This window comes from Lipophrys pholis, assembly GCF_963383615.2.
Source record: "Lipophrys pholis genome assembly, chromosome: 8".
NCBI classification, from domain to species: Eukaryota; Metazoa; Chordata; class Actinopteri; order Blenniiformes; family Blenniidae; genus Lipophrys; species Lipophrys pholis.
Window position 1 is genome coordinate 4115927 of NC_137630.1, and position 27154 is coordinate 4143080.

Genomic DNA, 27154 nt, shown 5'->3' on the forward strand with positions numbered 1-27154 from the left:
GGGCTTTTCCACCAAAAAGAACCAGGTTCTAGTTCAGTGCCGGAGCCAGTTCTTAAATGAGCGCCGCCAAAGAACCGGTTCTTTTTCCATCGTTAACGGAGCCAAGTGGGAGCCACGTCATTGTGTCACTCCAAAACGTGATCCGTCACTGATTTCACCAATTTGGCGATGACAGCGCTCACACAGGTACAAGGAGACGGACTGTATTCATCGGTTTAGTCCGGGTCGCTCCACCTAGTTTGGCCTGAACCTCTGATGCACCAAAGAGCCAGAAAACATTATGTCTATTGGTCTTTTTTCACGTCCGTCTTGCTTTAGTCCGGAGCCCCGGAGTGGCCATAGAGGGGAAAAAATAACGCGTGTATGAGTTTGGGGCTTATTTTTCAACATTTGGGCATTACATAGTGAATTTCTGCTTCTTCCACTTTATTTCTGGGCGTGTCTGAATAAAATGCTTCAACATGGGAGAAGAATGGAGGTGTAGAATGAGAGAACGCTGCTCTAAAAACTGTTTCCTATGGCAACCTCCATAAACACACTGATTAAAGTTCTCTTTCACCATTAAAAGGCTCATTTTATGCCTATAAACTCCAGCTTTCATTTACAGTAGTATGTAGTTTGTTTTTTAGTTGCTGATGAACCAAAAGTATTTATTATAAAGAAGTTCGTGGGTTAGAAAATAATATTTGAGCGTCTCGGAGCCCAACGCAGCCGCACACTGCATTGCTCAGCGCCTCAGCCGGCGGTCAGAACGCGAAACAAGATCTGGGCGTGACGTTAGTTATAATAATGTTACCAAGAAAAGCGAACGCGGATTAAATAATCCCGTTCCCTCGTATTATTAACTTCAGGAAGCGACTTATTATATCGCTCTCAGGCTCTCCGTGGCTCCGTGTTCGCTGGAGTTTTCAGAAAGCCGGTTTAACCTCTCTTCTGCCTTGTAGTTAGCGATAGCTCCAGCGATAACTCCGCCCCCAGCTGATGATGCGTCAGACCCCAGTCTGGCTCCTCTTTGGTCCAGCAACGAAGTGGAGCCAGTGGAGCACCAGTGGAGCACCAGTTTAGCCCCTGATAGGCCGCGGCTTTGGCAGTGGAAAGACAAAGAACTGGTGCTAAGTCTGGCCCTGGCTCCCAACTAGCACCTGGTTCTTTCTGGTGGAAAAGCCCCCCTGGAGAAGTGGTGCCTGTTCACATTTGTCTTTAGGACTCAGACTGTGATCTGATCCCCGAAACGCATGTAAGCGCCAATGTTAATGTCTGAATGGCCCTGAATGTTCTTCATTGAGTTCCCTTCTGAGACGCTTTTGGAAAAAAAACTCTTGTTTAAATAAAATGAAAAAATGTCAGTGAAGTTGGAAGTGTTTGAAAGGTGAAAGTGCTTTCAAATTGGGAAACAGCAGATGTATTGGTCCTCTAAAATCCTCTGGTTGCGTTGGATGTTTTCTATGATGGAACCTTCTTCCAGACGATGCTAAATAAAAAAAAAAACGTAATCGGTAGCTATCAAACAGTTTCTGCAAGTGCATGAACTTTAATGTAACACCTTGTGTCTCTGTCCTCCACCTCAGGTCCCCCTCGCTCTCGAGGCCTCTTGATTCTGTTCTGGGAGAGTTCAGACCAGTATCATCGCCAAGATAGCCGGGACAGGCAGGAAGAGGCACACCTCAGATTCAGACCCCAGCAGCGGTAGTGATTCCGGCGACGGGCGGCCTGTTAGTGCCAAGTGCCTGAAGATGGCCAGCAGCAGTGGTAACGAGACGGGCGGCCGTCGCGGCGGGGTTCAACAGCGGGGAGGAGGAGGAGGTGGTGGCAGCAGCAGAGAAACCGGCTCCGACCTGCCCTCCAGCACCAGTAAGAAGAAGCAGAAGGACCGGGCCAATCAGGAGAGCAGAGAAGCCAAGAGGGCGGCGGCAGCAGCCGTGGACGGGGTTCTCGCAGAAGTCAAAAAAGGTAACGAGGACCTAAAGTTACTGCTGGTTAAACCCTAATCATCAATACCTTCAGACATCCTCTTTACTGGCGAGCATTACGGGAAACTGAGCCCATCCCTGATGAAACACACACACACACACACACACACACACACACACACACACACACACACACACACACACACACACACACACACGCACACGCACAATCACACAAACAAGCACGAAGTACATGATTAGTAGTCACTAATAGAGAACATATAAACTCTCCACAGAAAGGCCTCTGCTCAAATCCAGGCAGTGTGAATAGAAGATAATCGGGTGATAATCATCTGTTGTGGGTGTGGCTACGAAGTCCCAGCCTTGATTGTGTTGGTTGTCAACAACATTATTTTGGCTTGCAGCTCGTGGCTCAGAGTGCCCGTCAAAGCTTGAGTTCTCTTTTTCTGTATGCATTTCTGAATTACTTAGTTTTATTTTTGCCCTTGTGGATGTGGATTCCAGCTCATCTTTATTTGGATGTTTGTGTCTCAGAGAAGATGAATATATATTATAGTTCAGGAAGAAAAGCGCTGACGTTACAATGTTTTTTTTTGTTTGGTTTGACTTTTTTATGTGATTGTCAGATTCCCCGGATATTCCAAACACTGTTTATTGATGCAGAGAATTATAGACGATAGCAGCAGCTGTGATCCGTGCTGAATCTGAGGTGTATCTGGCTTGATATTTTCAGATTGTAGACAACGTCACTTGTTTAGATGAAATTAAATGAAAGCTCTTGTGAGCTGGAGTTTCAGTGAATCTACTCTTCATGTTTGACTCTTGCACAGGAATACCGCCTCACTAAAATTATCATTGTCTGTGTTCAAAATGGAGAAATGAGTCGATTCCATGTTTTATAAGGTTAAACCTAACTTTGTTTTAAATGAGACTTGATCATGTGAACGTGCCAGATGACCAATTGACCGATTACATGATTTCAACGTGAAAAATAGTGAACCGATATCTGATGATACAAATTCTTTGTTTATGTACTAAAGTTTTGTAAGTTAACAAAAAGCTGTTTTCTTGAAACAAACCTGTTATTTTACTTGCATAACATGGAATTGAATGTGGGCCAAATGGAAAAGACACATGTTGTCAACGTGAGCTAAAAATAAGAGTGGCATGTTAATAATAACAACAACACATTCTTTCATACATGCTCACAGACATTTAAAGGCGAGTTCCAAAAGCGTGTTTCATTTGTATGTGGCCAAACCTATCTGGTTTTAGGACAGGGAGCATAGGTCACATGAAGTGTTGGAAAAGTTCAGTTTCTACATGAACTAGTTCAAAGTTCAGTTCACAAATTTAAAAATGAACTAGTTCAGTTCATGGTTCATAATTGAAAATTTTGAATGAACTAGTTCAAAGTTCTTTTTTTTTATTTTTTTTTATTTTTTTTCTCAAAATGTTGCTGCGAGCTATTACCCTCACAATACGTAATCATACGAAGATGAAGTATTAATGGTGGAGGCAGAGTCTGAGGTACTGCTGCTGTCTTTCATTTGTTTTTGCCGCAATGCTTCGCATTTTGATGATGCGGCGGTGCGACTCTATGGTGGCTGTTGTTGCCAGATTGGCTGTTTTCCCCCTACATGTTAAGGCCCGTTTACGGTGAGCTTTAGCCGGGTTTTCGACTGGAAGGCTCTATGGAAATCTGGCAACCCTCTTAAACAACATTGAACTGTGAGAGCGGCGTTCACTAACACCAGCATGAGCGCCGCTCACAGTGACGGTCATCAGGCAGAAATACAGTATGTTCAGTTCTCGTTCGCCCAAATAGGTACAGGCACAACACTGGTCACACGTATAATAAAGTGTGTGCTCAGAACATTCGTGACAAAGCAAAGCCGTGTGGACAAACTGGTTACCAAAGAAAACCAGTTTTCTTGTGTTGATGCTGCCGGAGAAGTTTGGTGACTGGCGACACAAGCCAATGATCTGGTTACTGCCGTTACCACACCGTCAGGCTTTAGTGCCTCTTGATTCGTCGCCTGTTGTGTCGAGGTGTGCTCTAATATTTTATGGATCTAGTAAAATGCAGTACGATATTTTTAGGTATTTTCCTTTAAGTTAGATTAGTTTTAGATTAAAGGTTAATTCGATGCCTTCATGCGGATGCATCCTGTCTGACCTGAACGCCGCTGCACAACTTGACTTTCCTAACATTGCTTTGGGAAAAAAAGCTTTTTTGACCAGCATGGGACAAGTTACTGTTCTCTGTATTGGAAGCAACCCCAGCTTCCACTCATGTTGAACGTCTCGATTATTTAGCCTGAATTCTCCACCTCGCTGGAGTGTTTCTGTCCCTGTGTGCTCCCTGCTGTCAAACAAGTTGGTTCTGCTCAGAGTCCAACTTACAGAACAGAGTTAGACTCTTTGAAACACTGTCGTACTTATTGTTGTCATATTATCCAGCAAAGTGTATCATTGTTATTGATGTCAAATTTTTTGTGATATTTCATTTAGTTTCACAAATGGGCTACATTAACACAAAGGTCCAAATCGTCACAAGTGTGAGCACATTGTGTCCACGGTCCTAGTGAATATAGTGGAAATGATGATTTCTTTGTGTTTGGAGTAGGACTGGGTATCACCGGGTACCTCGCAATACGATACTATCACAATATGTACATATATACAACTATATACACAATTCATGTATAGATAAATATACCCATATATCAGTTGCATTGTATATAAACTCATATGTACATTCACACAAACTGGAATCATGTCTAAAAAGGAGGAGGAAGAGGCAAAGCGGGATGAAAACTCCCCGTGTGTTGTCACATTCTGAATAGATAGATTAAAACAATTTTTTTCAGAGATACCTGCTGTCATAAACATCGGGCTCAAAGATACTAAACTGCTCCTCAGAGAAGAATTGTATAATTCAGTGATATATCCTAATTCTGGTCAAAGACTGCCCACGATAACGATAATATCACGGCACAGCGGTTCTGCGATAATCGATATAGTGCAAGACATTTCATCCTCGATACATCACGATATCTGTGTCACTGAAGAAATTCAGAATTTGACTGCACTGAATCCTTCTCACAGGAATTACAAAACATTGTCAATCAATTTCACATGAATAACAGCCAAGTAAAACAAAGTGTGTACTGCACAGTGGCTCTTCTTAACACACATTGACCATAACTAGTCCAATATCCTTGTGTTATGTATTAGGGCTGAACGATTTTGGAAAATAATCTAATATGCGATTATTTTTTCAAGGTCCTCTTCTCATGTATTTTTCAACAAACACAAGCAATAAATCAATCTGTATTATAATAAACAATATCAGATTTATTATACATAAATTGTTCTTTCTTATAGGCGAGGCTTATGTTAAGATAAAGTCAAATGAAGCATGTATTAATATGAAAGAGTTTATTTATCTTCTACTTCAATTACAGTAGTAACCTTACTAAGTACTGTGACTTGCTGTCTTGTAAGCGTTCACCACAACAAGCCAGCCGCTTGTCCATTGTGCTTATCAAAGCCCTAAACCAGGCTTGGTCACTATACTAATGAAGGCTTGACATTAAGGATTTTGAGTGGTTTGCTATACAAATGTATACATGTATTCTCCCAAAAGACAATTTGAGGTAGTATCAGGACAGAAAAGGAAGCAGTACAAACTATATTTGTTCCATGTGGACAATGTGGGGGTCTGTGTGACGTCATCATTTCATAATAAACTAGTTTTATCTTTAAAACCTCAGAATCACTTTATTAATTCCTGTGGAAATTCTTTAGCAACGGAGCACAAACAGCAGTGCTTCCTGCTCTAACAACACAAATGATTGGGACTATTTTCAGGGAATTTAGCGCGGATTAGCACGCAGCTTCACGGAGGTGTGAATCGACTGCTACAGCGGAGGAGCGAGCTGATCATTGTTTTAATGCTGCGGTCAGTGCCGTTCTCCTCGACAAGCTGGCGTTTTAAAACGGTGACGTCTGTTGACAGAGCGACCGCCTTGCTGTACAACGGCTTTGCTTAAATCCATGTCTATGTTGCTTTGTGGTGTTTTGAGTGTAAAATCCGTCCAAACAGCAACATGTTGTCATGAAAAGTTGGACAGCACAGTGCTACTTCCCTAGCCTGCTCGCTGGCTGCAAACTGTGGAATGGATTTCCTGACTCATTACTCCTGGTCTCATTGAGACCCGCCTCCCTTCAGGGAATCCAGTCCACAGTTTGCAGCCAGCGAGCAGAGCAGCAGCAGGGAAACACTGTGGAGTCATTTCAGTAACAGTGAAGCAGACGAGGCTTCATGAATCAGAAATCTCTGCAGGTTGGATCGGACAATTCCGATCTGTGAATTAGGTTGATATCTGAACCCGATCCCGGATCAGATCGGCTCCATCCCTAAAAACTACTAGCCCGGTCGGGCAAGGTGGGCAGATGACACGCGCAGGACGAGCAAGTCGTCGCAAGATCAGATCTCGTGAACAGTCAAATCACAGCCCTTGTGATTAGAAAATCCCGTTTTAACATATCGCGATATTATCGCAAATGCAATTAATCGTTCAGCCCTATTATGTTTAAGTCTTTAAGGGAAGACTGATACAAAATAATGTCTGTCTGTGCAAAGTAACATAAAATTATTAAAAACAGAATGAATGCAGAAAATACTCATTTCAGTGCTAGTATTATCATCTTCTCTGTAAACATGGACACTTATCAGTGCTGCTTAACAAGCAGAATGAACTTGTTTTATGAAAACTGGAAAATGTTCCTGCATATAAAAAATAAACTTTTCAGTCGGTGCATTATTCCACAGGGTATGTCATACCTTGGTTCCAGCGTATGGAGCATTCGGTGGAAACCGTCATTTTCGACGACACTATATGGTCTTAGATCTTTACAAATAAAGCAAGCGATGGACTTAGTAATACTCGCAGCCCTGGGGGATGCAAAAGGAAGCTTTGCTTTAAGTACGGTGTTGATTGTAGGCTGGCTTACAGAAACGTTAGCATTAGCAATGCTAACCGTCTTCTCCTCGACGGCGAGCACAGGATGATGGCGGACAAGGTGGCTATGCATGGTCGTTGTGTTGCCAGTGTACTTCACCTTTGCGAGACAGTTCTTGCAGATTGCGAATTCTTTACCAAGTGTTTTTCCATTGTCAGTAAAGTAAAAGCCGAATTGGGCCCAAACTTTAGAGTTGAAATTCGACGGTGCATCTTTCACGTGTTTTTCTCTGCCGTTTGCTAATCCTCCGCCTTGAGCCATTTTCCTCCTGTACTTCTTCTTCTTTGTTTTAATTTCCTTTGAAAGAGCTGCCGCAGCACCCACTCTCATGCTAAGCGCCATCATGTGGAGGCTTGAAGTACTGATTCTGTAAATCAGAACTGTAGCAGGTTTTTGTGAGGGAATCTGCTTAGAACGGCTGTATGTTGATTGTTTAGATATCGATATTTGGCGCCAATGTATTGATAACGTACGGCAAGACGAAATCTCGCAATATATCGTAGTATCGATATTTTGGCACACCGCTAGTTTGGAGCTCCTGGGGCTTCCACACCGGACACGTGTGTTGCAATATCTGTCCTGCTGTTGGTCTGCAGCGTGCTGAAGTGCTGTAATTCTAGCTGTGACGGTGTCGAGCTGCAGTCCGATCTGATCTGGGCTCTGCGGGTGCGTCAAGGTCACGGACTGCTCCAATGATCGGTCTCAATACTCGTCCTTCTCAGGTCCCATAGACAAGCAGAAGTGGCTGAGAATGGTGTGGTGTGTGATATTGTGCCAAATAAGAGTGTGTCATGGGTGTGCAGGTGGTGGGTCAGCCAGTCATGAGAGCGTGCTGCAGCGCGGCTCTGCAGGAAATACAACCGTCACCAGCTGAAGGGATTGAGTGTTGCTTGTGACCTTTCAAGGAGGGAGGGATTGAGGGAGGGAAGGAGAGAGGTAGAGATGAGGTTCTTCGGTTGTTGTAGAAGCCTGTGATCCATACGTGACTCAACCTGCAGAGACTCCAACGTTTGATGTCCTTCATCAAAAAATGAGAATTTCTTGTCACTTTATTGCCAAACCTTTGATGCGACAATGAAAGAAGGTAGCTATCTGTTCTTCTTTCTCTATTTTTCCCTCATGCTTTGATATTTTTGTCTCCATCTGAGCTCTCACAGCTCAATGCTTTTGTTTGGGTTTTTTTAAAAGTAGGATTCTCATTTTTTCCATGTAGTTGTTTACTTGGTCGAGTCGGTGCGATGCAGTTAATTTTAGAAGTCCTGCTCTTTGAAGGCTGATTTCAGTGCCGCTGTCTGTCCATGAGTTCCACTCACTTGAGAATGCGACTGCGATGACAGTGTGAGTCTATGAGCAGGTGCACTTCAACATGTGCACCTACATTGTAAAATTTAAAGCCCAAGTGGTGTTCCTTTGTTCTGCCACTAGATGATCCCACTCATGTTGAGCTCTGAGACTCAGCTATGTTTTAAAGAGTCGGGAAAAACATGATGATGATGATGTAGTGTTTTAGCTTCTCACTCCGTTTGTTGCAGACGTTTTTGTGGACTGGAAGCAGAACGTCACAGAGGTGACTGTGCGGCTGCGCTGTGGAGAGGGAGTCCAGAGGATCGAGGACATCAACACCAGCTTCACCGACACACACTGCCAAGTGCACTTCCCAGGTGAGCCGGTCTGAAATGTTCAGTAGAAACAACAAAAAGTTAATGGAAAGACCCAGGAGACATTAGAAAGGAAGTTCCCATACTCTTCTACTCCTGGACCTGGAAAAGTGCCTTTGTCTTTTAGTTTGAAAGGTCCTGCTTTGGTGTGTTTGGCTTCACTGGAATGTTTTAGTGAATCAGATCTGAGACGGTCCACAGACCCTCAGCCTCAAAGAGGAAAACCTTTTCACAACAAGGTCCCTGACTAAATTAGAATTATTTCATAATACATCTTGAAACACAGATGATTCTCCAACTAACTTGCATTTAGATTTAAAGACACACTTAAGATTTTAACTTAGAGAAACCTTTTGGGAACTCTAATGTGCAGCGTTAAATTAATACTTTATGTCCGCCACCACATTTAACTTTTTTTTTCTTTCTTTTTTTTTTTTGTGCTGTGCTCTAATGCTTGTGAAATGTATTAATACTGTTGAGCTAAATTTTCTTTCTTTGAGCACGAGCTAGAGGATCGTGGTGTCCAACCGTTTTCGTTTTCTTGAAGCTTTCCAGATTCCAGGAGAGCGCCCACTGCAACGTGGGCAATAGACGTTTTAGTCGTCTATTACTTTACCCCGTGACCCCAATTTGGATAAAGCATGTCAAAAAGTGGATGGATGGAGTCATTAAAACAGAAAGAAATGAAAAGAATATGTGTTTAGAGCTGACGAATAACTGCACACACACACACACCCACACACACACACACACACACACACACACACACACACCCATACGAGTTCTCAAGTTGAGCCATTCACATGCTGGTTTTATTTAAAGCCCCATAATGGAAGTAATTTCCTCTGTTATCGTTCAACTTATCTGTATAAAAGTAAGCAAAACGTCTCAGAAAAAATGACTTTTTTCCAATAAAATGTGGATTTTGTTTTATGTAACAAACTTTAATGGACCCGTATTGCTGGAACGTCCCTCTCATCCGTCTGCATGCCTGTGTCTTTCAGATGGACGGCAGTGGGTTTGCTATTTGCAGGAGGAAATTGAGGCGTCCTGCAGCAGAGTCCTGTACAAGGAAAAGGGAGGATTTCTCCATCTCATTATGCACAAAAAGATTCCCTTTCACATCTGGCCATCTCTGAAGGTCAGAAACTTCTTTCATTCAACACGTTTCAATTTTATTAGCACCGTATGGGCCAATCAGCTTTAACCCCAATTGGCTCCCGACGGCTGGTTTGAGGGCCGAGCATGGCAGCCGCCACCGTTGGTTTCCAAATGTGTTTATCAAGTGGTGGCAAAGCACAATTCTACTAGAATTTCCCTCCAGCATTAATAAAATTCTCTCCTCTCCTCTCCTCTCTTCTAAAAAAACATTGTGTAACTTACCTCTGCTACAGTCAAACAAGAAGGAGAAGGAGGCACCATCAACAGAGACCAAAAATGAAAACAAGCCGACTTCCTTGGATTCATCAGAGAAATCCAAAGTGTCTCCGATGCAGCCGCAGCCCCCCTCCACACCTGCACACAGCGAGTCGAGGCGCAGCGGGGGCAAAGCTGAGCGGAGCATGAAGCGCTGCCTGAAAAACAAGGCGGCATGCGACACGCCCTCCACAGATCCTGCCGGGGTTCAAAGTGGAGCAGGAGATGGAACAAACTTCGCCACCAGCAGCAGGCCTGTTGGGAGCCCGGGAGACCAGCAGCAGCCTCAGGAACCCAGCGCCAAGCGCACCGTCGTAAGGCCGCCCAAGACCACCAAGGAAGCCTCGTCACCTGATCCACCCTCTGTGACGTCTACAGCAGCTAAAGATAAAGCATCACAACAAAGGACCGGAGAAAACAAAGCAGAGAGGCGGGACAGTGGTCCGGAAGAGGCAGACGCTGCAGCAGCTGCTGCTGCCAGTCAAACCACCAAAGCTCAGGTGAGACAAGTTGTGAAAATCCATCTTCTATGCTGCTTTATCCTGTGCAGTGGCGCTGGAGCCGATTCCAGCTTGCTATGGGTGAGGACAGGATACACCCTGGACATGTCGCCAGTCATCGCAGTTCAAACACGGAACGGCCCAGCCTGTCTGTGTGTTTGAACCCGTCACCTTCTCGCTATGAGGCGACAACGCTAACCACCATTCTATCGACCCTGCAGCTGCTCATTTCTTTGAAGACACACCAGTTTTCTAAACTTGTGTACCTTAATAAGCTACATTCAGATGTCCAAGTGAGGTGAGGAAATCATGTGATGATTATAGCCTGTGTGGGATGCACGTCTTCAAAGGGCACTGGCTGCATTTGGCCTTTGCTCCAGATTTCCCATTTGATGACTATATCTACCAACGAGGACTCACTGCGTACCTGTTTGCACCGTTGCAGTTTGTTCACACAACAGATGTCTGGTTTAATAGAAGTGAGACAGACAGGCAGTGGCGGTTTTTACAGCATTAAACAGGTCAACTTTGCAGATGGTCTATTAATAAATATTCCTCTAGAATTGACAGCCTCGTATTGAATGAGAAAGAAGTTGGCTGCATTCTTCTTGATAACTGAGAATGATGGGGCAAAGGGAGGATACCTGTGGAGACCCTGCCAAATGTGAAATGAGAGCGCTCCACCTTGATACTCACTTGGTTTAGGAGTAAACATTCCTTTAGTTTATACATCTTTATTTTTGTTCATTTTCTTTCAGTTCCCAGACAAGAGAAACCAGTCTTCAGACAGGTCGGGAGCAACATCACATGTCGACAACAGCCACTCAACAGCCCCCGTTAGCACCAGCAACCACCCGAACAAAGAAGCAGATTGTGCGTCTCCCCAAAAGCTGGGAGCCAACACGGACTCTGAGTCGCAGGAAACGCCTGCTAAGCAGGATTCCGAGCAGGATTCTCTGACCCGCCAGCAGCCGCCATCCACAGAGGCGGCGCCTTCGTCGCCCAGTTCAGAGCTGAAGAGCACCTGTGACGGAGAGGAGAAGCGGGACCAGTCGAAGGAGGAGCCACCTCTAGAAATGAAGCAACAGGAAGGTTTGTTCATGTTCACTAGATTTGGAATTCTCTTGAATTGCTTTTATTCAACATTAAGTTATAGACATTTTCTCACTAGAGGTGGGCATAATCTGCTATTTGCGATTTCTTTCTTTTTCAACTGGACTCAACAATCCTTTTCTGTGATTCAGAGCTTTCATTAAAACATGTTTTACTTTGTGTAGCTCCTCAGTTTAACCTTGATATGAGATGCATTGCTTCCTCAAGCATTTTTTTCAGTAGCGGGCGCAGGCTATCCCAGGAGTCGGGGGTAATTGAAGCATTTGGGCAGCAACCAGTGCTGATCATATAGATTTTTTTATTACTATACAATCATAACATCAAGTAATTATAAATCTAAAATAAAAATGAATAAATGGAGCAAAATGAATAAATTTAGCCCCTTGTTGCGGCCACAGAGTACGGGATTAAATTGTCTATAATTTCACAAAATCACAGAATTACTACTGGAAATGACTACAATCTCAATATAAAGTCAATTTTAATAAAACGCTGTGCTGCAAAATACAGTGGAATGTAAAAAAAAATATATATATATATATAAATCTTATTTAACCACCTTGCTTGGTGGTTTGTGGGGCCGGATTGAAGCCTTTAGCGGCCAGTTTTGGTCCACGGGCCTTATGTTTGACTCCTGGTGTACCGCGAAAGTGAAAGTTAGAGGAGTCCCAGCAGCACCATGCAACAGGCAGGTTGTCCACTAATTAAGGTTTGTTAACAATTAGAACCTCTGTGCACGACCATCTGGCCGCCCTTTTCGGGTCTCCTCATCCAAGGTTCTACTGTACACATATTTTAGAGGCTTTGAGCAAAACGTGCACTATTCTTTCGACAGTCTTTTTCGAAAATTGACCATCCAACTGACAGCTGGAGGCTCGCTGCCTTAAACTGAACTGAAATGGAGCCGCTGCTACTTAAACTGGCTTTAGCAGCCAAAATACTGCCTGCACCCCCCCCCCCCCCCCCATCGAAAAACGTGCTCGTGATTACCTGACCCACTGAGTGTAGGACTCTGCTGTGAAGGTGGAGACTTGTGGCAGTGGTGTATTTGCGTCAATTAAAGAAAAAAGAAACTTGAAGGTGCGGCGGCAAGGATTTAGGAATGGCGGCCCGCCACTACTAAATGAATGTAGAGGAAACACTGAGATGATAAAAGACCATCCAGCTCAACTTTAGGCACCTTGCCCATCTTAAAATATCCGGAATAACAGCTCGTTGATCAATAGTCCAACACTCAAGTGGCATCCATCTTCTGCTCATTTCTCTCTTTGCTTAAATAGAATCTGCTGACACAGCTCATTCAGACAAATATAAACAACTCAAATTACTTTCCATCATCGGTAACGACTTCCCGCAGCTCCAGAAGCGATGGTGAACCTGCAGGTTGTAAAGAACGACTCATACGAGAAGGGCACCGACCTGATGGTGGTCAACGTTTACATGAAGGGAATCTGCAGGGAGTCGGCCAGGGTCATCTTCAGGGAGCAGGACTTCACCCTCATCTTCCAGACCAGGTAGCCAACAGTCTACTCTCCATGTTAAGCAATATTTGTGTTTTAGCGGCAGTTGATTGATTAGCCTCTGTGCCATCCTCTGCAGTGATCCGAACTTTCTGCGGGGTCACTCGGACTGTGGACCCAACACCGTCTTCAAGTGGCAAGTCAAACTCAGGTGTGTGAGTCAACTTTGAATTAAGATTCTGTTAGGAAGAACAGAATGTCTGTGAGAGCTAACTGCTCAGCTGCACTCCCTTTGTTCCAAGAAATGTAGACCGTGTCTTCAGTATGATGAGGCCATTTTGACCCATTATTTGGGCTTTAAGAGACAAGAGATGGCCAAAGCACTCGAACTGCATCAAGTCAAACATATAATTTCTATAAGGTAGTAATGCTCATTTCACTGGGTGAGATCCTGACCTACTCTGGTGTTACGTGTTCTTATGTGTCAGTGTTTTCAACAGCTTCAAATAGTACATGAATGTGTCTGTGGTTTCAAACATCATTTGTTATACATCAAATCTCAGTAGGAATTAAAGACACAACATATTTTATCCTCCAGTCTGACCTGTGGACATTTGTTTCCTCCCCCCTGTACTTCAGGAACCTCATCCAGCCTGAGCAGTGCAGCTACTCCTTCACCCCATCCCGTCTGGACATCACCCTGAAGAAGAGGCACAGCCAGCGGTGGGGGGGTCTGGAGGCCCCCGCCACACAAGGTCTGCTACCAGGTTTCTACTTGTCTCAGTCTTTCATGAGTTATTAGAATCAAAGATATTTATGTGTAAAGATGTTATTCGTGTTCATCCATCCATCCACCCATCAACCCTCCCAACCTCATCATTATCAACACAAACATGTTGATTTTCAGTTCTTTGTTGGTCACCAATTTAGTGTTCAGTTGTGGTAATCTAGTGAAATGTGGCAGAAATGCATTTAGTTTTTCTTTGACTGAAACTTGGGCTCTGTAAATTAGTCAGTAGCAGACTGAGATAACGAAGTAGATTTGTGTCTCTAGGTTTGATTCCCCTTCAGGGTCCTTTTAATATTCTGTCACCTTTTTGTTATTGTCAATACAAAAGTTTTATTTTAGCCTAATTGGAAGACGGAAATTTTTATTTCATTTCTTGTTAGAGCGAGCATGATGCAATTTTCTTAAGAGCTAACTGCTATAAAATCCCTTGTACAGGTTGTCTTGTTGTATTGTTCATTGTATTAACTGGCATGAATCCCAGTTTGATCGGGAAAGAACCTTACTGTCATTGGTGGTCCTGGCTTGTTTTATGCCTTAAACAAAGCTTGTTAAACTGAAAAGTAATTTTTTGCATGAACAGTTTAGTAGAAGCAGCAGTTGAAACGAGTGCAGTCTTCTCGCCAGTGCATTTCAGCGAAAGAAGCCGCTACGCTGTCACTTGTGAAGTAATCAGTTTGGCATAGCGGCTTTCTGGGGGCCCTTTGTGCCTGTGTACGACGTTAAAGATTGATTCACTTGCACCCCTTGCTCCCGCGTGACCACAAAAGTGAATATTTTCATAATTATGTTTTCAAAGGGTGTCAATAACAACAACCATCCTGGCCAAAGTATAAACAAGAATTTTCTTGTTTACTTCTGCATTCCGCCACAAGTCCGTGACAGGGCTGTGCGTGGCGTCTATTTACACCCTGCCGTGTCCTGCGGACTTAAGCTCCAGCTTGCTAATGAGTGTATCAGTCATATTTTAATCATGTTCAGCGTGGAGCCTTGCTACTGTGTGAGCACCCAAGCTCCTGAGTATGCAGCAAGTAGCATGGCTCAGAGTTACGTGATGTACCTGAACGCATCACTCAAGGCTGTCAGCTTCTGCAGTTAAAACCTGTAGTTAAACCAACATCGCTGCTCAGACACAAACCTTCTCTTTTATTAATGAAACAGTTCAGAGAAGTGTATTTCTGAAAGCATTTGAAGTGAGCCATAAGCAGTGCAGTTGAAAATTTAAAACGCCACTTCGCAGAAGTGTGCCTGCTGTGAGGGGGTCGGGTCTGCTGGGAGGGGAGACTAAAGATCTGCCTGTGATGATGGTCCTCCAGGTTGCCAGACAAGCCTTCTTCACAGCCTAAAAACTCAGAGATTCCGGGGGGGCTTTGCCTCCCTGGGCCCCCCAGCAGTGCGTTGCCCCTGAACCCCCGGCCTAACTTGCAGTGGTCCCACCCCTACGCTGTCGGAAAATCTTAGTGAGAATCCTGCACTGAAAAAATCAGATTATCAGCCATGTGCATTTAATGAAACTCACTGAAAAACAACCCGATTACCTGAATATTAGCCATTAGAGATGCTTTTGCATTTAGAGCAGAGCTAAAAGTGGCTCGTTTCCCTGAATTTATTTACTTGCTTGTTGGGGGAGCTATAGTTTAAAGGAAGCTCAACATGCTAAAGACAAACAGACCTGTTCAGGAAGGAGTCTTGATGATTTATAAAAGTGCTTTACATTCTGCCAAATGATATCCAGCTTCTCGTCTCACCTTCTTCTAACCACCAGCTTCATTCTCCTCTGTTTAAGGTGCAGTGGGTGGCGCCAAGGTGGCTGTACCTTCCAGCCCCGCCTGCATGGAGAAAAGCCAGCCAGGCAGCAGCCAGCACAGCCTCCCAGCCAAGGAAGAGCCGCCACGTGTCGGAGAGGACAAACCCAAGACCCCCAAAGCCCCACCCAGAGTGGAGGACGGCGGTCTGGATACTGTGGCTCCCCGCAGCGTTTCAGAGCACGTGGCCATCAACAAGCCCGAGCCCACTGTCACCACGGTCAGTCCAGAAATAAACACTCCGCATCAGGCTTTTAAAGTGGAGGGGGGTGAGCCTGAACCACACTGCACACACTCTGCCTGAAGTCGGTGGAATGTTAAACTTCCTGATATTTTCACATTAAGAGTTATAAACCCCTTTCACATGACGTCACTTACCTTCTGTACCGCTGGTACATTACATTACATTCAAACCAAACCATATCCTGATGTGAAACATAGCCCCAACAGGACAAAAGTAAAAGACAATTGAGGCAGAGAACCTTTCTGAACATATTTTAATTTATATAATTTGTGCAATTTTGCCAAAATGTGCAAATAATGTAAACATATTAAAAGGTAAACAACAACACTCTGATCAAGTGACTGTTGCAACATAAACACTAAACTGCGCCTGGCTTTTGAGGAACCTTCCACATGGACACTGAAACATAAAAATTACAAAACAAAATATCAAATAATTCAAAGAATACTTGAGACTTATTTCAAATAGGTAAAATATCAGCAGTCCTGCAAAATATTATTTAACAGTCACTTTAACAGGATTTAAGTTCCAAAACACGACACAGAATAGAGTCAAATAAAAATGCAAACTTAAGTAACTGAGCATGTTCAAAATAAAAAAAAAAGTGATGAAATGAAATAACCTCAAATTGAAATATCAAAATGAGCAGTGCACACCAACAAACCAATTATATTTAACCAATCAATCAGTGACTCAGTAATGGTAAAATAGAATCATTTTGCATTTCCAAACAGGAGTGGGGAGAAGTATACAGTGGACATAAAAAGTCTGCACACCTTTAATGGGACCTATAACCTGTACAATGCAATTGAAAAACAATCCACTCTATCCACTCCAACTAGAGAGAGAGAGAGAGAGAGAGAGAGAGAGAGAGAGAGAGAGAGAGAGAGAGAGAGAGAGAGAGAGGAGAGAGAGAGGAGAGAGAGGAGAGAGAGAGAGAGAGGAGAGAGAGAGAGAGAGAGAGGAGAGAGGAGATGAGAGATGAGGAGAGAGAGAGAGAGAGAGAGAGAGAGAGAGAGAGAGAGAGAGAGAGAGAGAGAGAGAGAGAGAGAGAGAGAGAGAGAGAGAGAGAGAGAGAGAGAGAGAGAGGAAAAAAAAACCCGGAATTAAACAAAATGTTGTTAATTCTGTTGATTTGTTTTTAACGAGTTAAACATTTCAAATTAATTAAATTTACGGGTTATTTTTGACAGCACTGATAATTATATATCATATAATATATACAATGTACTATCATGATTATGGAATATTATTCAAAATATAACAAAGAGAGACACACACGTATTCTATTACAATAAACTAAATACTTGTATACACTCTAGACATTTATGTACACATACAGTACCCATACGTAGAAAGTCACATATGCTCACAACTGAACTGCCACAGTAGATCATGAAGGTTGTTTGGTTCCTCCTGTCGTCTTTGTCGTCGTCTTTGGGTTTGACGAATGTCCGTTACTCCTGCTGTCCTTCTGTCTTTGTTGTAGCCTGAAGCGATTCTAGTTTTTCCATTGCATCGATGTTTTTTTTCTATTTTCCTGACCCAACAAAGTTCCACCTTCCCCCAGCTCCTCGTAATGAGCTTATTTCACAACTTGAATTAGTCTTCATTACGTTTACAATAAATCTACTGTACAACTGTGCATTTAATAAAATAATTGATAGTTTACCCCCGTATATATTTTTACTCATTGAATCAACATTTTGAAAAGATACTCTTATTAAAGCATGAGTCTGTTTGTGGTTTGTTTCACTACATTTTATCTTCTTGGACATGTTGATGATCTGGATCCTTACAAACAAATGAATTGTTCTGAAAAGGATCAAGTGAGGCTAAAAATCGTTGTAAATGAGTGTTTGTGTTTTCTCGTCCCAGCCAAAGCCAACCTGTATGGTGCAGCCCATGACGCACGCACCTCCGACCGGCAACGAGCGCCACGAGGAAGAGGAGGAGAAAAAAGTCTGCCTGCCCGGTTTCACGGGGTTGGTCAACCTGGGCAACACCTGTTTCATGAACAGTGTCATCCAGTCACTCTCCAACACCAGAGAGCTCAGGGATTACTTTCACGGTAAAAGGACATGAATGCTTCTATAATTTACCTCTTTTGACAAACAAAACATGACTCCTTCTTTGTCCTGTTGCCAAACACTACGACCAGTTTTTGTTTCAAGTAATCTCATGGTGTGTTTTATTATTGCTTGTGTAAACAAATGTTGCCCACGGGAGCATTTTAAACGAGGCTTGGCTTGTTCTAACCGATTCTTCACCCTTGTAATTTCCGCTGCTGAGGCATTGAACACACAGAACGTGTGTGTTCAATGTGTGTTCAATGAACACACATTGAACACACACGTTCTGTGTGTTCAATGCCTCAGCAGCGGAACACACAGAACGTGTGTAGAACGACTAAACGACAAAAGGCTGTACATGTGTGTTTGTGAGTGAAAGGGATCTTTAGTCATGACGGTGCAGGACGATCTTGTGTGAGCTATAGGAAATACGTTTTTTTTTTTTTCTGTGTCATCGGTTCTGGTCCGGTTTCAATCCCTCTTGTCTGTTCTCTCGGCAGACCGAGCTTTTGAGGCGGAGATTAACTGCAACAATCCTCTGGGAACTGGAGGCAGGCTGGCCATCGGCTTTGCTGTGCTTCTCCGGGCCCTTTGGAAGGGAACACACCACGCCTTCCAACCCTCCAAACTCAAGGTACGTGAGCCACACCCGTCTGCATGGGAAGCCTACTTCTGTCTGCATCGATGCCTTTTTTTTGTTTGGAGGTTTTTTTAATGTTGGTGAGTCCACAGTTCGAGATGTGACCTCTCTGCATTTATGTCACTGTCCTGAACGTCCCTGCAGGCGATCGTGGCCAGTAAAGCTAGTCAGTTTACGGGTTACGCCCAGCACGATGCCCAGGAGTTCATGGCGTTCTTGCTGGACGGCCTGCACGAGGACTTGAACCGCATCCAGAATAAACCTTACACCGAGACGGTGGACTCTGATGGACGCCTGGATGAAGTAGGTGGTTTTCCTTCGTTGTGAGGAGAGTTAAAACTTTGTCTTTCTTTGCAGGAGTAAAATTAGCAGAAAAAAGATCAGAAAAAGTACGAGTCACATGAATCTCAACATACTTGAAAGCAGAGAGAGTGATCTTAAAAGGCAAGTCGACTTGTTGGAGGAGTGAACCGGCTGCATTGATGGGGAAACATTCCCTTTTATCTACATTTAGTTTGTAACCTGAAAATGAGCTAAACTTATCTAAAACGGACAAAACACCTGGAAGACAGGATAGAGGATCCGTTACATACAGCAACAGATCGTCAGCGTACAAAGATAAACGGTATTCAACACCATTGCGAATAACACCTCTTAGCGAAGTGGAGGACCTTAATGAGATGGCCAATGGTTCGATCGCTAAAGCAAAGAGCGATGGAGATAGAGGACAGCCCTGGCGTGTCCCACGGTCCACAGCTAAATAGTCAGAGCGGACATCATTTGTATGAACACTGGCTTGTGGTGAAGTGTAGAGTCGTCTCACCCAACTGATAAATTTATGTCCAAAGCCGAATTTCTCCAGTACTGAAAACATTGAAAATTAAACACTGACAAATGTAAAGGTGACAATTTATCAATAAGGTTCTTAATGAACTCAACCGGGAATCCGTCAGGACCTGGGGACTTATTAGACTATATTGCTTTGATTGAAGATTTTGATTCTTCAAGGGAAAGAGGAGCATCCAATTCTTTTGCTTGGTCAGGTTTATTAGTGGGAATCTGAAGGTGAGCCAGAATCTCATTTATTTCAGTAGTGCCAGTGGGAAACTGAGATCTTATAAGGATGAATAAAAAGATTTAAATGTTTTATTAATCTCAACAGGATCCGGAACAATAACATAGGAGTCATTTTTAATTTGGGATATAGGACGCAAGGTGGACTGACGTTTTAACTGATGTGCCAGCAGTCGGCTGGCTTTATCACCATGTTCATGATAATTACCACGAGTTTGTAATAACGTGCGCTCAGCACTTCTGGTAGAGATGAGATCGAACTCTGTTTTAAGGTTCAGACGCTTCTAAAATAATTCTGGAGTAGGGTTAGAGGCACACTCTCCATCAAGGTCACCAATAGCAGATGTTAATTTTGTGAGTCTGGCGTTTTGTTTCTTGTTGGAGTGAGAGGAGAGTGAAATAATCTGCCCTCTAAGAAAAGCTTTGAGTGACTCTAAGTAATGAGTTAGAAGTGGATTCATTTTGATTAAAGGACAGGAAGTCATCAATACATTTTGAAATGAATTCACAAAATGCTTTGTCTGCCAATAATAAAGAGTTAAACCTCCAAAGAAGGGGTGTAGGTTTATACATTGAAAACTGAATATCTAGATATAAAGGAGCATGATCAGATATGATAATATTTGAGTAATCAGAGGAAACAACACACAAGTTGAGTCTATTGTCCACAAAAAATGGTCTATTCTGGAATATGATTGATGCACAAAAGAAGGAAAACTTCTTCATAAGTGTGCCTGCAACAATAATAAATCTACCATCCTTATCAGCAATGATCTCAGTAGATTGCAATGGAATCTTTTTATTATTGATAAATTAACATAATTGCACCTCCTCTAGCTTTAGAATTGAAACTAGAGTGGTAGGTCGGCCCTGTCCAGGGATACTGGAGCCTGTAATGAGCTTTAAGTCTAAGATGGGTCTCCTGGGGAAAAATGTCAGAATTAAGCCGTTGAATACAATGAAGTTGGACCAATCAAGCCATGTGAAAGTGTTGAAAAGCTGGATAATATGACCCCTTTAATATCAGAATCAGTTGTCAGTGTTGGGAAGAATATGTAGTTAAGACATGACTGTACAGTCACTACTTCTGACCGTAATCCACCGGTTAACCGTTATAAGATGAGGAAAACCATAACAATGACTGAAGTTTCTATGAGCATGAACAGTTGTAAAACCACAGAGCTACTTTTTCCCTATGAAGGACACTGAAGCCTGTTGTACTCGGCTCTCTGCCTGCGTCAACGCACCGGACTGTGTTGACAGGCTCATTACTGGGCTTTGTTAGGAGCTTGGTAGGGAGGTGACGGTACACACAAATCACGGTTCGTTATGTACCTCGGTGTGGGGGTCACGGTGGGATTGCCGTTTGCTTGACCGACCCACCCACCCCTCTGTGGAACATCCCCGGCAGACGGTCTTTGGTCCACCATTAGTTTGCCAATGAACCTGGCGGCTCAAACTCCACGTCCACCATCACTTTTTATTCTTCCTCGTGTTTCTTCTTCCTCCTCTACTTTTTCTTCTTTCATCATCTTTTATTAACTCTGACCAAGAACTGATTGTAAAGAACCTGCATGGTCGTGACGACCAAACTTTAAACATACTTTGTAGCCTGGGTTAGTAATGTTCTCCCAGACTCAGACAGAGCAGCAGCAGCAGCAGCAGCAGCGGCGGCTTCAGGTGGCTTTTCTAGGACTTGTTAGTACATTTGTTCTGCAGTGAGATGATGATCTATTTATACACGTGCTTACAACCCAAATGTAACATGAAACATCACAGCAGACCTACAACAGACGTACATGATTTCAATGGTCCGTTTACCAGAAAAGAAGGCAACAAACAAACAACTATTAGAGGGAGCCAGAGAAACCTAAATAAAGATGAAGCATGTTGCTGCAAAAGAGGATGAAGTTACCAAGCGATACTTTAAATACGGCTTAATTCACTGGTATAATATCTGAGCGTGTAAAGATTCCTTCAAGTTTTATTTTGAAGTTAATTTATTAGCCAAATTTAGCTGTAACTGCCTGGTTGTTCAGGAGTACTGGGGAAAGTCAGGACAGCATCGTGACGTATAAGTCATATCGTGTGTCTGCTTTGAGGGACGTTTTCATCTTGTTGTTGTTTTCCTGCTGCCCGAGCTGGAGCCTCGGCCTGACGCCCTGTTGTCTGGTGCTGCAGGTGGTGGCAGAGGAGGCGTGGCAGAGGCACAAGATGAGAAATGACTCCTTCATCGTGGATCTCTTCCAAGGACAGTTTAAATCCAAGCTGGTGTGCCCAACATGCTCCAAAGTAATATGCAACTCTATGTTATACCATTATTCTGGTAACCGCTTCTTTCCACAACCACTGAGCGTCTCTGTCCTCTCTTCCAGGTGTCCATCACCTTCGACCCCTTCCTCTACCTGCCCGTCCCGTTGCCCCAGAAACAAAAGGTGCTCTCAGTTTTCTACTTCGCCAAGGAGCCTCATAAAAAACCCATCAAGGTAAAGCAACAGAAACCTTTTTCTTTTTCTTCTCAGTTCCAGCTGAACCGTTCAAGGAAGATGTGTCACTCAGAAACTCTCAGCCCGTCTTCCACGTGTCTCTTGGTTCATTCTACTTCATTGTTTTAACAGTTTTTGGTGAGTGTGAGTAAGGAGAACTCCAGTACTGCTGAAGTCCTTGAATCCATTTCCAGGAGCGTGAGGGTCAAACCGGAGAACCTCAGACTGACTGAGGTGAGACTTCCGGAACACTCTGTGTTTTCTGCTCTCATTATGGGATTATATGAATTAAATCCTGCAGTGACAACTACTCAAGAGTGTTTGCACTTATGAGATACAATTTTTAACTTTGCTAAAAAAAAACAACTATAGTGACTCATTACTGATGTATATTACCAGAAACTTATATGGGTCCATCTGTGTTGTGTGAAAGAATAGATTTATTGAAAAGAAGCAATAGTGCATTAATTCCTGAAAACCCAGTATGGCTTTGCAGAACGTTTCTTTGCTTTGGTCTGAAAAATGTTAGTTTTTTGTTTGTTTGAGTTTAGATTTCTGTTCCTTTTCAGTTTTAGTTCCTTTCTCTTTTTGCAATCCATTTTGCACATTTATGGGTAAAATTTCTTTATGAGCTTGTATACATAATCTGCAGAATACTATAATGTACTGTCATGAAAGTTTAACAGTTTTAACTGGTTGAATAACGGGTTTGTTGGATTTCAATTTATTTTTTATTTTTTTGACGTATGTTTCTTATGGCTCTTTTCTGAAAGATGAAAAGTGACTGCATGTTTGTTTTACAGGCATTTCCTCAAACTTCAACACAGTATGTCAGATATGGAACAATCGATTAGAGGATTGTACAAAATGTACAGTGCTTTGTCATCCAACAAATGCTTTACTTTTTATAAATATGTGACACTACTTGTGTCTCGGCTCGTTTATTCGTCTTGGGAAGACGTGGCTGAAAGACTGAAATCAGCTTTACTTTAAAGCTTTGTAGCAACAATGATGGTACAAGGAAAGGAGATGTTGATCTGAAATCTTTGTGGGAGACTACGAAATAAAGATTATTGATCAAACATTTTCTGATTCACAATAACTAGTTTCTTTTAAATGGCAGTGTATCATTTTTGGGCAGAATCAGTTGTTGGGTTTTCCGTCGAGTAACCAAGCAGCTCCTTCCCTTGTTTCTCCTCTCAGGTGGGGAAGAACCGCTTCCAGCACATGTTCCAGCCGTCCCACTCCCTGGACACGGTGTCATCCTCCGACATGCTGTTCTGCTTTGAGGTTCTTTCTAAAGACCTGGCCAAAGAGCGGGTGGTGCTACTCAAAGTGCAGCAGGTACAGCAAGGTTTTAGTCCTTCTGTTTTTCACACAGGAAATGAGAAGACAGTGTTCACTGATTTGATTCTTCTCCGTTTGGCTTTTCAGAAACTCCAGGTCCCCAACATCCCCATCTCAAAGTGCGCCGCCTGCCTCAAGCCCCCGGTGTCTGAGGAAGACAAGCTGAAGCGGTGCACTCGCTGCTACCGAGTCGGCTACTGCAACCAGTGAGTGGTGCTGTGCCTGTCAGCAAGCAGCACTTCCTCCAGGTCCAGTGTGTTCTAACCTTCCTGTGCTCTTCCCCCGTCAGAGTGTGTCAGAGGACGCACTGGCCCAGCCACAAGGGGCTCTGCCGCCCCAACACCGAGAACGTGGGCCTGCCTTTCCTGGTCAGCGTGCCCGAGTCTCGACTGTCCTACAGCCGCCTCATGCAGCTGCTGGAGGGCTACTCCAGGTACACACAGTCAAACCGACTGTTTAGATCACTAAACCATTAGATCACTAAACCTTTAGATCATGAAACCTTTAGATCACTAAACCTTTAGATCACTAAACCATTAGATCACTAAACCATTAGATCACTAAACCATTAGATCACTAAACCATTAGATCACTAAACCATTAGATCACTAAACCTTTAGATCACTAAACCATTAGATCACTAAACCTTTAGATCACTAAGCCTTTAGATCACTAAGCCTTTAGATCACTAAACCATTAGATCACTAAACCATTAGATCACTAAACCTTTAGATCACTTAACCTTTAGATCACTACAACCATTAGATCACTAAACCATTAGATCACTAAACCATTAGATCACTACAACCTTTAGATCACTAAACCATTAGATCACTAAACCATTAGATCACTACAACCTTTAGATCACTAAACCATCCACCAGCTAGACACTCCTTATTATTAGACTTTTATTTAGATATCTCACACACACACACACACACACACACACACACTGGTGTGTGAAGGCTGCTATTAGAACCTGCCGGGGTTTTGGAGTGTCGCACAAAGACAATTTCCATATTGATGAGATGAAGGCATTGAGCTGCTCTACAACCACAGCCTTTCACTACTGTGTTAGTAGTAGTACCCATGGCAGCTTAAAAAGAACACTCAAAAAACTACACATGCCTAATAAAAGCAGTGACGATGCCGGCCAGGGAAACATTGGAGTAACATTTGATTCACTTTATGTTTGTATTCCTTCGTAATCCTTCAAAGTGGAAGAGGCGTGTTCCACGTTTGATTGATCTGACGTTTCCTGTCAAGCTGATGTTCATGTTGGAACTATCGTTGGTGTTGAGGAGATTCTTCCAAAGCTGCATATAGACAAGAATGATGGACCGCCGCCTGGAAACAACCTAACAGGCTCACAGTCAGGAAACCTCTTCCATCGCAGGCTGAGTCGTTACAGCTCTGACACATTTTCACTGGAAGAGTGATGGACAATCTGTTGTGAAACTACTGATATAATAATCTTACATTTGGCACAGACCAAACATGAAGGAACACGTCCACAGGCATGTGATTAGAAATAGAGTTTTGCTATAGGTGACTTCACAAAAGTGTTGAAGGGACATTTAGTCAGTTTTCTCTCCTCTGATCTGTTCTGAACTCATGTGGACAATTCCATTTAGAAGCAGTTAAAAGCTTGTCTAAAAGCAACCTTTCGATCGATATTGACAAAATAAAAGCCATTTCAATAACCCTTCTCCCCCGGTTTATTTTAGTAGTTTTTAGCAGTGCGGTTGTAGATGATAATTAGTCTCATCATCTTCCTCCTACATACATAATAGACAAGGTCCGTGATGGAATATACAAACATGAGTTTGTTGATCTTTTATCTCGATGTAAAGAGTTTATTATGACCCAAAGTACTTGGTTTTAGATATTTGTAGTACCATTCTTTATCCTCACCGTACAAAACCCAACTCGGTGAGTTAAAGTCTTCCGGATTTGTTTCTCTGCAGGTTTTCTGTCAACGTGTTTCAGCCGCCCTTCCAGTCGGGCAGGACTTCCCCCGAAACCTCCCAGTCCCGAGCAGACCTCCCCCCGATCCTGGCGGCCTCTCCCGACGGCCCTGGCTGCGGGAGCGAGGCGACGAGCGGCGGCAGCGTGTCGGGTGCTGGCGACGCCGAGCTGGAGAGCCCGTCTCTGCTGCTGGAATGCTCAGCTGAGTCCACACAGGCCTCAGCGCTTCGCCCCGCCGAGCCCGACTCCCTGTCCTCCTCCCAGACGTCGCTCTCCACCAGAAGCACGACGGACTCGGGATTCTCCGAGCCCGCCTCCTGCTGCTCCCTCGACCCTCAGGCTGAAAAGGAGACATCGTGTGAGAAGGCTGTGAGGCCAGAAGGTAAAAGAGCGAGACGCACGCATCAGCATTCATTTATTTTGTTTGTTGTTGCACAGACTTATTCTTTAACTTTTCCATCCTGCCACTTGGTCCAGCTGCAGTAACGGGGTATCAGCATCCCAGTGAGGCGGCGTCGGGTCATGCCAGTCAGTTCTACATCTCTCTGCTGGATTCCCACAACAAGGAACAGAGGTTGGACGAGAAAGGTACGGCTGCAAGTAGCTTTAATATGTGGTTAAAACTGTGGCACTTGGTGGGTTTATACTGCCAGGAGGTTTCTTCCCTAAATGTTTCTGCTCCAAATTGTGGGCAAAATATATGGGACTAGTAAACTGTAATGGCCAAATGACTTGTATCTCGGTTTGTGTTCGTCCTGGCATTTGTGTGTGCGTACAGGGACCAATAAATATCACTGCCGTCAATTGTTCCAAGTGCATTTTGCTTTATACAGTGACCCTGCCAACGGAGTATATAGAGGCAGAAGACGTCCAGAGTTACAGAAAATTGCTTTTGAAGAAGAGTAGAAATGTCTTGTTAAAATCCAGAGTTCTGAAAGCACAGACATTAAATTAGCCACAAATAAATATGTATGCAGACGTGCATCTTTGAATACTTTTTTATAATCTGTGCAACACAAATCCAGATATGCTCTTGTAGATATTATCACACAAACCGATATGAATACATGCACACACCCACGCTCTCTACATCTGCTCACAAGTCACTGTGCTTCTTCAGTAGTTTGTTGTGCTCACCTTCGTTCTCCACCGTCCGTCTGCAGAGGACATTCTGGCAGAGCTCTCCGAGGACACGACGCTGGAGCTGGTGTGGAAGAACAACGAGCGCCTGAAGGAATATGTGCTGGTGAGCTCCAAGGAGCTGGAGTACGAAGAGGATCCCGGCTCCCTGAGCGAAACCGCCCGAGCAGGACACTTCACTCTGGAGCAGTGCCTCAACCTGTTCACCAAGCCAGAGGTGCTGGCGCCGGAGGAGGCCTGGTACGACCCCGTGTGCTGGGCACATGCATCAGGCGTCATTTTATTCCGTTTGTTTAAATGAACAGTATTGTTGTTTGTGTCAGTATCAGATGTTTGGACACATTGACTCGATGGAACAGCAGAGAAAAGCTCCACACTAGAGGCACTTTTCCATTATGTTGTTTCATTCTATTGAGACTGGCAGGTGTAAAGTACGTAGTCATGGTCAGTTTCCAATGTGCTCCATCATCTCCATCAATAGC

The 27154-nt window shown here is 43.6% G+C and overlaps 1 protein-coding gene across 5 annotated transcripts in view; it reads left to right on the plus strand.

The window, feature by feature from the left end:
* usp19 (ubiquitin specific peptidase 19) overlaps nucleotides 1–27154 on the plus strand; it is a gene marked incomplete at its 3' end in the record, with an annotated part of 35680 nt that overhangs the window by 3169 nt on the left and 5357 nt on the right. For 2 of the 5 annotated variants that reach the window (XM_080469385.1, XM_080469383.1), the window contains exons 2-22: nucleotides 1569–1950; nucleotides 8495–8623; nucleotides 9625–9761; nucleotides 10015–10536; nucleotides 11295–11628; nucleotides 13007–13163; nucleotides 13249–13320; nucleotides 13749–13864; nucleotides 15683–15921; nucleotides 17824–18016; nucleotides 18518–18651; nucleotides 18802–18960; nucleotides 21913–22023; nucleotides 22107–22217; nucleotides 22350–22451; nucleotides 23421–23561; nucleotides 23652–23770; nucleotides 23854–23997; nucleotides 25532–25914; nucleotides 26010–26120; nucleotides 26696–26912. In XM_080469385.1, the coding sequence (XP_080325511.1) occupies nucleotides 1734–1950; nucleotides 8495–8623; nucleotides 9625–9761; nucleotides 10015–10536; nucleotides 11295–11628; nucleotides 13007–13163; nucleotides 13249–13320; nucleotides 13749–13864; nucleotides 15683–15921; nucleotides 17824–18016; nucleotides 18518–18651; nucleotides 18802–18960; nucleotides 21913–22023; nucleotides 22107–22217; nucleotides 22350–22451; nucleotides 23421–23561; nucleotides 23652–23770; nucleotides 23854–23997; nucleotides 25532–25914; nucleotides 26010–26120; nucleotides 26696–26912 (3848 nt within the window). In that variant the 5' untranslated portion in view covers nucleotides 1569–1733. Of the gene's footprint in view, nucleotides 1–1568; nucleotides 1951–7893; nucleotides 8047–8494; nucleotides 8624–9624; nucleotides 9762–10014; nucleotides 10537–11294; nucleotides 11629–13006; nucleotides 13164–13248; nucleotides 13321–13748; nucleotides 13877–15682; nucleotides 15922–17823; nucleotides 18017–18517; nucleotides 18652–18801; nucleotides 18961–21912; nucleotides 22024–22106; nucleotides 22218–22349; nucleotides 22452–23420; nucleotides 23562–23651; nucleotides 23771–23853; nucleotides 23998–25531; nucleotides 25915–26009; nucleotides 26121–26695; nucleotides 26913–27154 lie in introns of those variants that run through there. The other 3 variants (XM_080469384.1, XM_080469386.1, XM_080469387.1) reach the window with 3 other exon arrangements.